Raw genomic sequence first — 14,867 nt, 5'->3', positions numbered from 1 at the left:
TGCAGCCAGGGCCATGTAAGAACTGCCCAGCTGCTCCGGGGTTGGGGGTCAGGCCGCGTGGCGGCAGCTGCTCATCCAGCTGCTGGGGGCCAGAGAATCCACATGGCAGGAGGCTTCCTCAAGGGCTCTGGCCATGTGGCAGGGGGTGCATCATGAGGAGACACAACTGGTTTGATGAGCTGAGATCTCCACAGCTTTGGTTTAGGGAGGTCTCAGATTCCCCCACTCGCAGGCCCTTGGCAGGGACTAAACCCAGAGCTAAAAGGCCCGGCTGGCAGCCCACACCCTCAATAAACCTCTCCCCTCTGCTTAGCCCCTCGCTGGGGGAAACAGCCCCCTTGGCTTCCTGCTGGCTCCTGCCTAATGTTTCCAAGCACTTGCCACCAGCTGCAACAGCCCCTCGGGGCTCCAGCCACCTCCCCTGAGTCATGGCAGGATTCTTCCCTCTTGTGTTCTTCCCCTTGCTGTCCAGGCTGAATGTCCCAGGGGCAAGGGGCTTCTACCCGCAAGAGCCCATTCCAGGGTCAGAGGTGTTTCCCTGCCATTTGGCGAAATATTCCTGCCCCTGCCTCCTAACCCGAAATAATCCCTAAGGACCCATGGCTCCTTCAGCGCTAAGCACTATCAAATGGCTATTGAAGGGAAACTGAGGCCCAGGCATGCTGTACCCATGTGGTAGGAGCTAGCATGAGCTTTCTGGCTCCCAGCCTGTGCTCAGTGTGGGGGGAAGGGTGGCAGGAAAACAACACCCTCCTAGGTGCAGGATCGGGGGATGGGAAGGGATCGGTCCCTTCCAACATGGCAGCAAGGCGGCGCTACCTGGGAGAGTCACTGGGGAGCAGGACCCCGGTGGATGCCACAGTGGTGCACATCCAAACAAACACCCATGATCTCGGCGCACAAGACAAAACTCACTCCACTCGGGGATGGAAAATCTTAGCGGGAACACGGCTCACCAGCGCTGAAAAAAAGGGAATAATCTCTTCCTAGAGCTGCTGGCAATGCTCCTCCTAATGCACCCTAATATGCCATTATTGCTTGGCTACAAGGGTGCCCTGTTGACTCATATCCAGCTTCTCATCCACTATAATCCCAAAGACCTTTGTACCCAACTGCTACTTAGCCAGTTGGTCCCCAGCCTGTAACAATGCTTGGGCGTCTTCCATCCCAAGGGCAGGATTCTGCACTTGTCCTTGTTGAACCTCATCAGATTTTTTTGGTCTAATCCTCTCTAGATCATGCTAGACCCTATCCCTGCCCTCCAACATATTGACCTTTCTGTCTAGTTTAGAAGCATCTGCGAGCTTCCTGAAGGTGCAATCCATTCCATCATCCAAGTCACTAATAAAGATGTTGAACAAAATTGGCCCTAGAGTTGACCCTTAATGCCAACCTCCAATCAGACATTGAGCTGTTGGTCACTACCCCCTGAACTCAACTCCTCTTCTCTATAGGAAAATAGATAATGGGGGAGGGGTATGAGAGTGGAGCGATTGCATAAGGTAATGCTATTTACTGCAAAGCCATTAATAGGCATCAGTTTTGAAAACAAACAAAAGGAACAATTTCTTCATTGGCAACTTGTGGAATTTTCAGCTAGAGAATGTTGTAGGTGCCCAAACTCTAACCTGTCCATTAGGAAATATGGATGTGAATGGAGGATAAATCCATCAACAGCTGTTATCTAGAATAGGCAATGATGGTGTCGTTAGCCTCAGTTTGCCAGAAGTTAAGAGTGGGGCACTTGATGATTTCTGTGATTCATTCCGTCAGAAACACCTGGCATTGGACACTGTCAGAAGACAGCACTGGACTAGATGTACCATTGGTTTTACCCAGCGTGGCCACACTTGTACTCTCATGGAGACCCCAGATGTCTCTGCCCCTTGCGGTAACCCACTAGGCCACACTCCACTCCCAGAGCTGAGATAGAACCTGGGGGTCCCGATGGGGTCTTTCTCCCACAAAGTTAGCAACAAAGTCAGAATAGATATGAAAATGTTAACCCTAAGCAGTGTCCCTTCAGTCACTTGCTCCGAGATGTAAGAACACACTGGTTTTAGAGATGAGTGGGTCCAATATTTATTTAATTTTCTTTCTGTTATATAGGAATTACATACTGTGCTCCTGACAGCTCATTGCTAAGTTATCTGCCAAAAAAAACCCAAACAAAACCATATTTGTCAAGAGCTCAAGTAACCCCGGGAATCACACTTAACGTCAACCTATATAAAAATCTGAAATGGCTCCCTTACAACTGGGCAGGGGGTCAGGATGATGAAAAAGATCCAGCCACTGAGAAGTGGAGGAGAAGAAAGGAGTAAGTAACAAGGTCTTGAGAGAAGAGGTAGAAGAGGAGGTGTTGATTCATGCGTTTCATGTCTATCAGGAACTAGAAAGATGACCATCAAGTGTCTTGTACATTGACTGATTCTCCAGTTCACCCTCCTACCACAGCACAGTAAGGCCACCGAAAGTGTTTAGTGTCTCTCTGAGCATTCAGTAAGTGATTCAAGGAAGAAGGCTTCTGCACCGTGCCACTAGCCAGGTCTGCATGGAGCTTAGTCCAAAAGCCCGTTCCCTGGGAGAAAAAGTTTAGGTCTCTTTATGTGTAAACAGCCGGAGCAGCCTGTCGCGGATCTGCTTGGTTCTAACCCCATAGACGATGGGGTGTAGCATGGGGGGCACCACAAGATACACGTTAGCGAAGAGAATGAGGAAACTAAGGGGCATGTTGTGGCCAAACCGGCGCAAGAGGGAGGCGATTAAATCTGGGATGTGCAAAGTTGAGATGGCGCAGAGGTGGGAGCTGCAGGTGCCGAAAGTCTTCAGCCGGGCCTCCTTGGTAGGGAGGCGGAAGATGGCCCTGAGGATGTGAATGTAGGAAACAATGATAAAAATGATATCAACACCGTTTACAGAGAAGAGCACAAAGAGGCCGTAGTAACTGCTAAGTCGGGTGTCAGTGCAGGCCAGGTTCACCACGGCGATGTGCCCACAGTACAAGTGGGGGATGATGTTGGTTCTGCAATAAAGCCACTGCCTTGTTAGGAGAGGGTAGGGCAGCACAAATATACCACTGCGCATCCCCACAGCCAGGCCGATCTTGGCCACCACCCGGTTGGTCAGGATGGTGGAATGTCTCAGGGGATCACAGATGGCCACATAGCGATCAAAAGCCATGGCCACAAGGATCCCAGACTCCATCGCTGAGAAGCAGTGAATGAAGAACATCTGGGTGAGGCAGGCATTGAAACTGATCTCCCTTGAATTGAACCAGAAGATGCTCAGTGTTTTGGGCAAGGTGGATGTACACAGAATCAGGTCGATAGTGGCCAGCATGCACAGGAAATAGTACATGGGACCATGGAGAGTTTGCTCCGTCTTCACGATGAACATGATGGTGATGTTGCCCAAGATAGCTGTGGCATATATGGTGCAGAAGGGGATGGAGATCCATGTGTAGGTTGTCTCCAGGCCAGGGATGCCCTGCAGGATGAAGGTGGAGGGGTTGGTGAAGGCACTTGTGTTGGAATCTGACATGGATCAGGGAGGAGGTGTCCAAGTCTGAGACAGAACGGAGTGTCCTGTATGTACCTTACGTTCCTCTGACTTCCTGTATGTGCCCCGGTTGCAGGGTGAGGGTCATGGCACAAATACCTGGATGGAGAGACAATGTGAGTATGACACACAATATGCCCTGCTGGTGGCTTTTTTATGAGTGAAGAAGACTGCTCTTTCTTCACACTGAAAAAATAACATTTTCAAAATTTAGAGAAAATAACTACAAACAACTGACCCTACTAATACCAATTCCATATCTTACAGTGTTTGCTGCATCATTAATTCCTACACTTCGTGATGGGGAAAACCTTCTAAGGCACTAGCAGGAAACATGAGTGTGGATAGGGGGTATTCGTCAGGCTTCCTTAATGCAAGGAAAACCAAGCTACAGAGTCTGTACTATTGCGAATAGTGAAAGCGACGCAGCCGTGTTAGTCTGGTGTAGCTGAAACAAAAGACAGAACTATGTAGCACTTTAAAGACTAACAAGATGGTTTATTAGGTGATGAGCTTTCGTGGGCCAGACCCACTTCCTCAGATCAATATGTGGAAGAAAATCAGCACAACCATATATACCAAAGTGATACAATCAAAAAAATGAACGCATGTGAAATTGACAAATCAAATTTTAGAACAGAGTGGGGTAGAGGGGGGAAGGTTAATTTCTGTCTCACCCATTACAAAGATGTCCTTTTCATATGTGTTCATTTTTTTCAAATGTATCCTTTGGTATATATGGTTGTGACTATTTTCTTCCACTATTTGATCTGAGGAAGTGGGTCTGGCCCAGGAAAGCTCATCATCTAATAAACCATCTTGTTAGTCTTTAAAGTGCTACATTGTCCTGCATTTTGCCATTACAAAGATAGCTTCCCAAATTATCACCCCTAATGTCATTAACTCACAGAAACTTCCCCTATTATCACCCCTATATCATTACCTCACAGAAACTAACCTTCCCCCCTCCGCCCCACTCTGTTCTAAAATTTGATTTGTCAATTTCACATGCGTTCATTTTTTTGATTGTATCACTTTGGTATATATGGTTGTGCCAATTTTCTTCCACATATTGATCTGAGGAAGTGGGTCTGGCCCACGAAAGCTCATCACCTAATAAACCATCGTGTTAGTCTTTAAAGTTCTACTATTGGGAGTTATCCATTCATCCACTTACTCAAAAGGTAAGAGTGGGGGAAACAAATGAAATCTTTGCCAAGGCATGTGTTGGGTGAACCATCCCAACTAGACCGTAAATCAGGGAAGAGACCTGGATGTCGTCGATAGAAGCTCCGAGAAACACCTTTCCTTTCACAGCAGTGGTAAAAACAAAGACAACATTTGGCTGCCTAGGGAATGGGATGGAGAAAAACGTGTCACCCAGAAAAACGTGGATATCTGCTCAGTTTTGGTCTCCCACTCTCAGTGTAGGGTACAGCAGATAGAAAGGTGATTTCCAAGAGAGATGGCGAGAATGGGGGAGGCTGCCATATGTAGGCAGACTGAAAAGTCAGCCACTGTTTTGCTTCATGAAAAGATAAAAAAAAAATCATATGCTAGAAGAGAGGAAAATAAAAGAACGAAACCGATGACACTCAAATGGACAGACAGAGTAGCTTTCCAAAGCAATACTGTCTACAGACACTCCGTGCTCCACGAAGACTAATTCTGAAAAGCTGGAAAAAAATCAATAAAACTGATTCAGAGAAAAATATTCAGATAGAAAAGTGGGAAGGAAAATTGATAGTTCTTTGACCCAAGTTTATTAGATAGTGGAAAGTCCCACTGTAGCCTGCTAAGATATATCTTTCCTATCTTTCCTATCTTATCCCTTTCCTGATATAGTTAATGGCATGCCAGCAATGCGAGGCCTACAGGACTTAAATTATACTGTATGGCTATGTCTACACTGGCCCCTTTTCCGAAAGGGGCATGCTAATTTTACAGGTCGTAATAGGGAAATCCGCGGGGGATTTAAATATCCCCCGCGGCATTTAAATAAAAATGTCCGCCGCTTTTTTCCGGCTTTTAGAAAAGCCGGAAAAGAGCGTCTACACTGGCCCCGATCCTCCGGACAAAAGCCCTTTTCCGGGGGATCTCTTATTCCTACTTCGAAGTAGGAAGGCACTTGTGTTGGAAGTAGGAATAAGAGATCCCCCGGAAAAGGGCTTTTGTCCGGAGGATCGGGGCCAGTGTAGACGCTCTTTTCCGGCTTTTCTAAAAGCCGGAAAAAAGCGGCGGACATTTTTATTTAAATGCCGCGGGGGATATTTAAATCCCCCGCGGATTTCCCTATTACGACCTGTAAAATTAGCATGCCGCTTTCGGAAAAGGGGCCAGTGTAGACATAGCCTATGGGTATGTCCACACAGCAAAGTTATTTCGAAATAACAGCTGTTATTTTGAAATAACTTTCCTAGCGTCTTCACAAGCCAACTGGTATTTCAATATTAATTCAAAATGGCGGAGAGCTTATTTCGAAATTGGTAAATCTCTTTCCACAAGGAATAGTGCCAATTTCAAATTTGCTATTTTGAAATAAGCTCTGTGTAGACTCTTATTTTGAAATAGGGGGGCTCCAGCCCTTCCCTGGGTGCCCTGCTGGCTGCCCTGGCCACAAGGTAACTTCTGACCTGATGCCCTGCCAGAACCAGCTCTGGCTGGCCATAAATGTGATTCAGCATCCAATCAGTGTGGACGCGCTATTTTGAAATAGCAAAAAGCTATTTTGAAATGCATTTTGTATGTAAATAAGATCTTTTGAAATAACTATTTTGAAATTAGATATTTCAAAATTATTCTGTAGTGTAGACATACCCTATGAGGTAGCTTTAGCAATAGCATTGTGATAAAGTATAGGGTGAAATCATTTTTCTTTTTCTCTTGTTATTTTTGAGATCTTTATTGTGTAAAAGCGGCGAGGAGTCCTGTGGCACCTTATAGACTAAGTGAAGTGTAGGAGCATAAGCTTTCGTGGGCAAAGACCCACTTTGTCAGATGCTCCTACACTTCAGTTAGTCTATAAGGTGCCACAGGACTCCTCGCCGCTTTTGCAGATTCAGACTAACACGGCCCCCCTCTGATTATTGTGTACAAATTATGAAAGACCTTCATAGTAAAACTTACAGTTGGACCATACACAGATGGACCATGACTCATTACTGGTATGAGTAGAGATAAATTCATATCTGAAGATTCCAGCAAAACTCAAGTGAACAGATTTCCTGGTACCTAACCACAAGATTTCTGGCTTTTTCTTTGTTCCGGGAATCTGTCCAAGGAGATATCAAATGCTTCTCCTATACACATTCATAGACCACCCCCCAATCTCTCTCCCAATCAAGTGCAGGTACCCACCGAAATCTCAGGGTGGAAAGTCCAACTTTGCTTAAAAGGTTGGACATCCTAGCACCAGAAAGAGGATAAAGGCTTAGAATTAAGGAAGCCAGGGCTGCTGCTGCTAACGCCCCTGCCAGAGGGCCCTTGTTTCATTCATTCTGTCTAAATCTTGCTTCTAAGTGTTCCATACTCCACCTGTCACCAAGGTCCCTCAGTGGAGGAAGGCTGGTACTTCCACGCTCGGACTTGGGGTAGAAGATTCTGCGAGTATGAAATCCTGCTAGGTAATTAGACCTGTATACTTCAAAAAATACACTTTATAACACAGATTTGGTTAATATTATCCGCAGAGGAGATTCAATGAATCTGTATTCAGTGTGATAGTCTTCGTTGTGTTTGTCACCTTGATACCTGTAATAATAAAACCTGTTTCAATTGCATATCCTGATTGTAAGTGTGAACATTGTTCTGAACCCTCAGACCCTCCTGAGGTAGAGCCGTAGAGGTCTACCAGCATGTAACATGGGATAAGGAGGACGAACGTGAAATCTCGTTCCCACCTAAATTCCACTGTAGAGCCTTCCAGGCTGCATCACTTCCACAGTCAAGAAAGTGAACAACTTTGGGTAAGAACTCAGTTGAATGGGAAAGTGAAGGCAGCAGTTGGGGGGGGGGGACAATGTTTAACAAAGGGGAAAAGGGAAAATAGATGGCCAGGAATACAAGTCAGAAGTTACAAAAAATGATAAGGAACGTTAAAGCTATCAGGGGAAACTGCATGCTTGGCAGGATCGTAAAAAGGAGGCAGTGACGTACATTAAGAACAAGAGGAATCATAGAACAGTTTTTTGGCAATTCTACTGTTAAATGTAAAGTGTTAAAAACAACGAAAAAGTGAAAAAAATTGACTAGGTTAAAAAACAATGGGAAAACTGGTATGGGGTTAGTTCAGAAAAGAAATCTAGACACATAATTTATATCAATCAATGACAGGGATTCTGTAAAATAGGTTTTGTTGAAGAAATAAATCTGATTGCATTGATTTAATAGAGTAAACGTTTGGTTGATCAAGAAAACTGCTCAGTTACAACAAACTTTGCTTTTTCCGAGGCTTTTGATTTAGCAGAGGAAAATATTGAGGCAAAAAACTAACATTCAAACATAACAGCAGAGCCCATGTAAAATATAATACAAACTGGCTGACAGAGCTCAACAGTGATCTGGAAGGAAGTAGAAAATCATTGCTGATAAAATTTGTAGACAACGCAACGACTGGCAGAGGGGTTACAATGAGGCAGCTAGGGCAGGCACACCAATTGAGCAGGAGCATTTGGTAAGAATGGCCCATGCACGCAAACGGTTTTAATAGGGTAACACAAATTGTGTAGTGTATTTCGAGCTAAGGGTGCTGTGTAGACACATTCTGAGTATACAATGAAAAAGCTAGTGTAGACTAGGTCTTCAGTTTGCATGAAATTCAATGGGCTGTGTTATACAAGATGGTCTAACGGTCTCTTCTGACCTTAATCTCTCTGAATCTCTCCATAAAGAAAGTAGATCAGGAATTTATATTTACTCTATTTCATAACACACAAACAAGGGCACATGGAGTTCCATTAAAAGTCTGAACATATAATCATGAGCTAAAGTAAATTGCTAACCTATACCATATTTGGCCTGGGGAATGCCTTGCTACCAGCATTACAGAAAAATAGAAGGTAGTTGATTGGGATTCCCAATGTGTTGGCCATTGTAGGTTGTGTTGCCGGCACCAATGTTAGTTAAATCTGTCTGAGAGCTTCAATTAGAAAACCCCATTTTCGGTTGTGTATAAATTTACCAAAGGTTAAAATTTGGGCCAAATGTTCGGGACGTTGGGTTTCTGCTTCGAGCAGAATTGGGTTTTGGAATGTTTCTGGCACACCCGTTCATCTGGAGTCTCTAATGAAACTGGAGGAAGCATGTCTGCCCACGCTGAACCGCTCTTCCAGTTGTTTCACTGCAGAGCCCCAGCATGGCCAAGCTTCCCAGGAGATAAACAGTCAAGTAACAGCCCCACCCCCCTAACAGCCGGAGCCCTGATCTGCAAGAGGACGAGGTGACCGTGTCTGTGCAGGAACACACAGCTGGCTCGTGAGGCTCTTACTCCAAGGGGAGTTTTGCCTCACTGGGGTCGAAGCAGAGCACGAGCCACAACATCACAATTTGTCCTCACATTGGACACCTACTAACCCCCTTCATCCTGCAGGATCCCCTGTACCACTGAAACGCCCCCATCTCAGGTCTGGAGGCCACCACACAGGGTGGGAGGTGGAGCGCAGGAGGGAATGAATTATTGCCCGTGACACTGGAGCACACTCGTGGCCTAGCAAGACGCTGAGATGGTTAGTGGCTGTGAGGAGCACAAAGGACACAGACTGACTCTGTCTGATAAGGCCTGTGTTGCACTGGGCTTGTCGAGCAAGAGCTGGTACCTGTGAGTGTTGATAGGGACGTGTACTTCCTGGGAATCCCCCTCGGGCAGCCGCGTCCTGCACCTCTCTCCGCCCAGCGTCTGCAGCAGCGTCCCACGCCGAGAGCCGACACGGGGCTGTGCACTGGTTATAATATAGCTTTGTGCTCTCTCAGTGGGGTTCACGTTGCCCCTAGAGGGGAAGAGGGCATCTGGATGCAAACAGGCCAGGGACAAGCCCTTCTCTGCTAATTATCCATCTTCAGGAGTAAACACTCATTAAGGTGCTTTTCCCAAAGGGAGCGGAGAAATCTTGGGATCTGGGTCCAAGAGCAGCTGGATGTTTTGTATATTTCTGGATATTGGTAACTTAGAGTTGATCAGTAAGAAATGTAGGGATAACGCGAGCTCACCAGAGTTTCTGCTACCCTGGATATGCTCAGGAAGGATAGGCAGATAGTCGACCATCATATCTGGAGATAGATCACTGAGAGGAGACAATTGCATTTTCTGCAGGCACACAGAGCTTTCGTTAAGGGCCAGAGATCACTGATTCTCATCAGTAACGTTCATCACACTGGGCAGCACCTTTCCGTGAAGGATCTTCAAATCACCTAGCAAAGGAGAGTCACTGTGAACATATCCCCATTATACAGAAAGGTAAAATGAGGCACAGGGGCTCTCAACTGGCCATGGCCACAAATACATTGAGTGGGAAGGTGACAGACAAAACCCAGGAGTCCTGACTTCCCTGCATATCCACGGTCTCTCCATCAAGTCGAACTGGTAATCGGTAAAGGGTTATGCTTTTAGGTAATTCTGCAGGCTCTGGGATGTGATTCAGACAGAATTCCATCAGAGTTTGCAAGCAGGGGAGTTTGGGGAGAAAAGAGACCAGCAAAAAGTGCATCTTCTTGAGTAGTCAGGACTATCCATGCACATCTTGACTTGCAAATCCTCGTTAATGTCATTAGAGAATTCTAGTAGTTTGGTGACACATGATTTCCCCTTACAAAAAACATGCAGGCCCTTCCCAAAACAAACGATGTCCATCCATGTATCCAACAGTTCTGTCTTTTATTATAGTATTAACCTGACCTAGGGCCATCTAAAGAGTCACATGGGTTATCCTGCCATCATTTGGGAGAGGAGTGATTTAAATGGTAGGTTCTATGCTACAGTTACCAGTTCTGCAATTACCCGTTTGATTTCCTTCAGAACTCTTGGGTGAATACTTTCTGGTCCGGGTTCTTCCCTTCTCACTCTGAATCCCAATGCGATACCCAGCATCCTGAATTCAGCTCTGGTGTAAAATTGCCACAAATCTTGTACAAAATTTGCCATGTGAGGGTATGTCTACACAACAGCATTGATTTGGAATAACTGACATTATCAGATGTATTGTGAGCAAGACACAAGAAGTCATTCTTCCGCTCTACTCTGCACTGGTTAGGCCTCAGTTGGAGTATTGTGTCCAGTTCTGGGCACCACATTTCAAGAAAGATGTGGAGAAATTGGAGAGGGTCCAGAGAAGAGCAACAAGAATGATTAAAGGTCTAGAGAACATGACCTATGAAGGAAGGCTGAAAGAATTGGACTTGTTTAGTTTGGAAAAGAGAAGATTGAGGGGGGACATGATAGCAATTTTCAGGTATCTAAAAGGGTGTCATAAGGAGGAGGGAGAAAACTTGTTCATCTTGGCCTCTGAGGATAGAACAAGAAGCAATGGGCTTAAACTGCAGCAAGGGAGGTTCAGGTTGAACATTACGAAAAAGTTCCTAACTGTCAGGACAGGTAAACACTGGAATAAATTGCCCAGGGAGGTTGTGGAATCCCCCATCTCTGGAGATATTTAAGAGTAGGTTAGATAAATGTCCATCAGAGATGGTCTAGACAGTATTTGGTCCTGCCATGAGGGCAGGGGACTGGACTCGATGACATTTCAAGGTCCCTTCCAGTTCTAGGAGATAGGCAATCTCCATTATTAAATATTATTAAATTATTATTAAATAAATTAAATGTGGGGACATTGCAATGACAGGGCTCATCCGGGCCTTCGACTCACATGCCACACTCAGTTCTTTCCAGCACATCATTGGCCTCTCTTCACTGTAAATTTCCTGGCATCATGTGGCCCGTGGTAAACAAGTATCACGAGGCTGGAAACTGAGCTGGGTGGAAACATGGTTTTGTGACTGGCTTTTGTGTGTTTGTTTCTTTAATACATTCCTGCATGACATCATACCTGGAACCACAGGGCACCCATTGCCCAGAGGCTGATGCGGATCAGTGAATCTGCATCTAACATACGCTCTGCATGACGCTTGTGATCACCGTGCGAAGACGCTCTTTACCCAGGCTGCTCGGCAGCATTATCCCCACGTCAGGGGTACACTGAGGCATGAAGGGCTACACGGCTCTTCCCAAGGCCCCATAACAATTCAGTGACAGGGCTGAGAATAGGACCTGGGAGTCTTGACCACCTGATGCCATTGCTTTCACCATGAGCTGGCCTTGCTCCTCTGGGTTGTGTTACAGGGAGTGAGGCCGTTTGTGTGTTGTGAGCCATGTCGCTACTGTAGTTCTTTAACCCTTGTCTCTGCCCAGCATCCCGCCTAATGTAGTGGCGCATCCTTCTGCCTCTCCCGCTCTTGTCCTCCCGGCTTCCAAGCTGGGTGCTTGCCTTGCCCCCTAAGCCTGGCTCAGAGCAAAGGGCTCCCAGCCCCTACCCATTGCGGGGACTCTGTCACCTACAGGCCCCTGGCAGGGAGGAACCAAAGGGAAGTGAACGCTAATGAATGAAGCCCTCAATGGACTCTACCCTCAGGGGTTTGCTGCTGAGCGGTGGGCCCCACAAGCTGTAGGATGCTCGGCATCACCAGCCTGCCTCACACCCTGTTCCCAGCCTCCAGCTGCTTTAATGTGGGTTGCTGGCTCCCGTCTCTGTGCCTGACTGGCCTGCGGGCCCCAGCGCTGAGTCCTCACGGCCCTCCCGGCAGGCTCCTGGTCAGGCTGCAGCAGTTCCTGTCCCAGCCACAGAACAGAAGGAACCCGACCAGGGTGTGTGTCAAGTTCAGGATTGTTCCACCCTGGCACCCTGTACACACCACGGCACCGAGTCCCAGTGTGGTCTGTGCACGGGGCCCGTGGGAGGGGCCCTTCTGAAAGGCTCCGTCTGCAGAATGTGAACAGCCTGTGAAGGGGCCTGAGCCGGCACCGCCTAGGCAGGTCTGGAGTCTGGCTCTGTCTGTGCTGCTGAAACGTGGGGAGGCTGAGAGCCCCCCGCCTGCCACCTGTCAGGTGCAGCAATGGGAAGGCCAAGGAACGGTGACGGTTTATTGCAGGAATTCACACAAGCCCAAGGGCTGCCCAGGAACTTTGAGGACCAGAAACCTCCCCAGGCAGCCCTGCACAATGGGAACAGCTCGGCTCCGGCCACAGAAAACGTCTCCCGGCCAGTGGGAAGAAGAGAGAAAAGGGGTAATGTCACAATGACGGATCCTAACTCTGCCTAGGACAATGCACCTGAGCATACGGGAGGGAATAGCCTGAATGCGGAAGGAGGAGGTAGAGGGGGAGGAAGTGCCAGTCTGGGGCAAAAAGGAAGCCTGCTTGAAAAATCAAACCTGCCGGTGCTACCTAATGGGGTGAGACGCTGCTCCATGCAAACTCTCACTAGTATTAGCCTGAGAGTGGGGGTTTGTTTTATTGTTATCATAATCAAATTTAATCAGTTTGCTGTCACGCACCTTCCCTGCAAAGCTCTCTGTCTGTCGCTACCATTTTGATGAGACACAGAACTGAGATGTGCCTCAGCCCAACATGGCATCTCAGAGATGATCCATGTGGTGATGGGGAGGGAGCACAGAAGAGGAGCAAGCAACAAGTGTGGGGCATTGAAGGACAAGACAGAGAAATGGCCAAGGGCTCCAGGGGTGATGTGGAGGAGGGCTCTGAGGAAAAGGTGGGGCAAGGCCAGGGCCTCGGGTGTTCGGCTACAATCAGAAAGGTGACAACCCTACCAGTTGTACATAGATGGATTCCACAGGCTGAGAAACCACAGTAAACTCAGCAAAGAATTTAACCTTTCTTTGATTGGTCAGTCAAAGATTCAGGGAAGAGCACCATGTCACCAGGCAGCACCCCACGGTGCAGTGCCTGAGAGCCAACAATTGAGGAGAAAACTTTAGACCCTTTATGAGCAAAGAGTTGAAGCAGCCTGTCCCGGATCTGTTTGGTCCTCACCCCATAGATGACGGGATTCAGCATGGGGGGAACCAGGAGGTACACGTTGGCAATGAAAACTTGGAAATAAAGAGGCAAATTGTGGCCAAAACGGGATGTCAGGGAGGCAAACAGAGTCGGGATATAAAAGGCTAAGATGACACAGATGTGGGAGCCACAAGTCCCAAAAGTCTTGATCCGGGCATCCTTTGTGGGAAGGCTGAAGATGGCCCTGAGGATCTGGATATAGGACAGGGTGATAAAAAACACATCCAGACCAATCCTACAGGACAGCACAAAGAGCCCATAGTAACTACTGATACGGGTATCACCACAGGCCAGCTTCACCACATACATGTTCTCACAGTGGGTGTGGAGGACAATGTTGGTTCTGCAATACGGCCATTGCTTCGCCAGGATGGGATAGGGCAGTGCGAGAATGCTGCCACGCAACACAATGACCAGGCCAATCTTCATCACCAGGGAGTTTGTCAGGATGCTGGAATGTCTCAGGGGATGGCAGATGGCCACGTAGCGATCAAACGCCATGGCCACAAAGATTCCAGACTCGATCGCAGAGAAGCAGTGAACAATGTACATCTGGGCCAGGCAGGCACTGAAATCAATCTCCCTGTATTTGAACCAGAAGATTGCTAGAATTTTGGGCAGGGTGGACGTGGACAACACCAGGTCGGTGATGGCCAGCATGCAGAGGAAATAGTACATGGGCTCATGGAGGCTCGATTCCTTCTTCACAATAAATAGGATGGCAAAGTTTCCCAAGATCACTATTACATACATGGTGCAGAAGGGGATGGAGATCCAGACATGGGCTGTCTCCAGGCCAGGAATGCCCTGCAGGATGAAGGTGGAGGGGTTGGAGAAGGCAGTCATGTTGGTATCCGTCATGGAGTGGAGGAGAAGCGATTCAACTCTGAGGCAGAACGGTGTCTCTGACTTGAACAAGACGCTCTGTGGACTTTCTGGATGTGCCCAGGGTCTAGGGCGATGGTCACAGTGTAATTGCCTGAATGAAGACACAATGTGAATATGAGACACCACATACACTACCGGTGGCTATTCTCATGTCTCTTTCATTATCCACAAGAATTATGAACAACAGATCCTATTAATTCCTTGTATGATGGTGCTCCAGGCATCAATAATTTCTGCAGGTGGAAAGGGAAATGTGATGCAGGCTTTGATAATGGGGGAGCTGTCATATGCAGCCAGACTGAGAGGTCTGAGGCAGATAGAGGAGAAGAATGTAAAAAATGGAACTCATTGCATT

At 47.2% G+C, this 14,867-nt stretch overlaps 2 protein-coding genes across 2 annotated transcripts; both read right to left on the bottom strand.

The window, feature by feature from the left end:
• Positions 1-2,115: 2,115 nt before the first annotated feature.
• Positions 2,116-4,189, bottom strand: LOC149526125 (olfactory receptor 52R1-like). Its single transcript, XM_089777396.1, has one exon. The coding sequence runs from the start codon at positions 3,541-3,543 to the stop codon at positions 2,596-2,598; it is 948 nt and encodes a 315-aa protein (XP_089633522.1). The 5' UTR covers positions 3,544-4,189; the 3' UTR covers positions 2,116-2,595.
• Positions 4,190-13,432: 9,243 nt separating this feature from the next.
• Positions 13,433-14,518, bottom strand: LOC102462988 (olfactory receptor 52R1-like). The gene has a single exon (XM_006119576.3). It carries the CDS (start codon positions 14,483-14,485, stop codon positions 13,433-13,435), a length of 1,053 nt encoding a protein of 350 aa, XP_006119638.3. The 5' UTR covers positions 14,486-14,518.
• Between the last annotated feature and the right edge of the window lie 349 nt (positions 14,519-14,867).

This window comes from Pelodiscus sinensis, chromosome 1, assembly GCF_052426305.1.
Source record: "Pelodiscus sinensis isolate ZL-2025 chromosome 1, ASM5242630v1, whole genome shotgun sequence".
In the NCBI taxonomy this organism is placed as follows: Eukaryota; Metazoa; Chordata; order Testudines; family Trionychidae; genus Pelodiscus; species Pelodiscus sinensis.
The sequence above is the reverse complement of the archived record's forward strand: the minus strand, read 5'-3'. Positions and strand labels throughout refer to the sequence as shown.

What these genes read in the sequence shown, in the direction of transcription:
- LOC149526125 (XM_089777396.1), bottom strand. Translation starts at nt 3,543, where the DNA reads ATGTCAGATTCCAACACAAGTGCCTTCACCAACCCCTCCACCTTCATC.
- LOC102462988 (XM_006119576.3), bottom strand. Translation starts at nt 14,485, where the DNA reads ATGACGGATACCAACATGACTGCCTTCTCCAACCCCTCCACCTTCATC.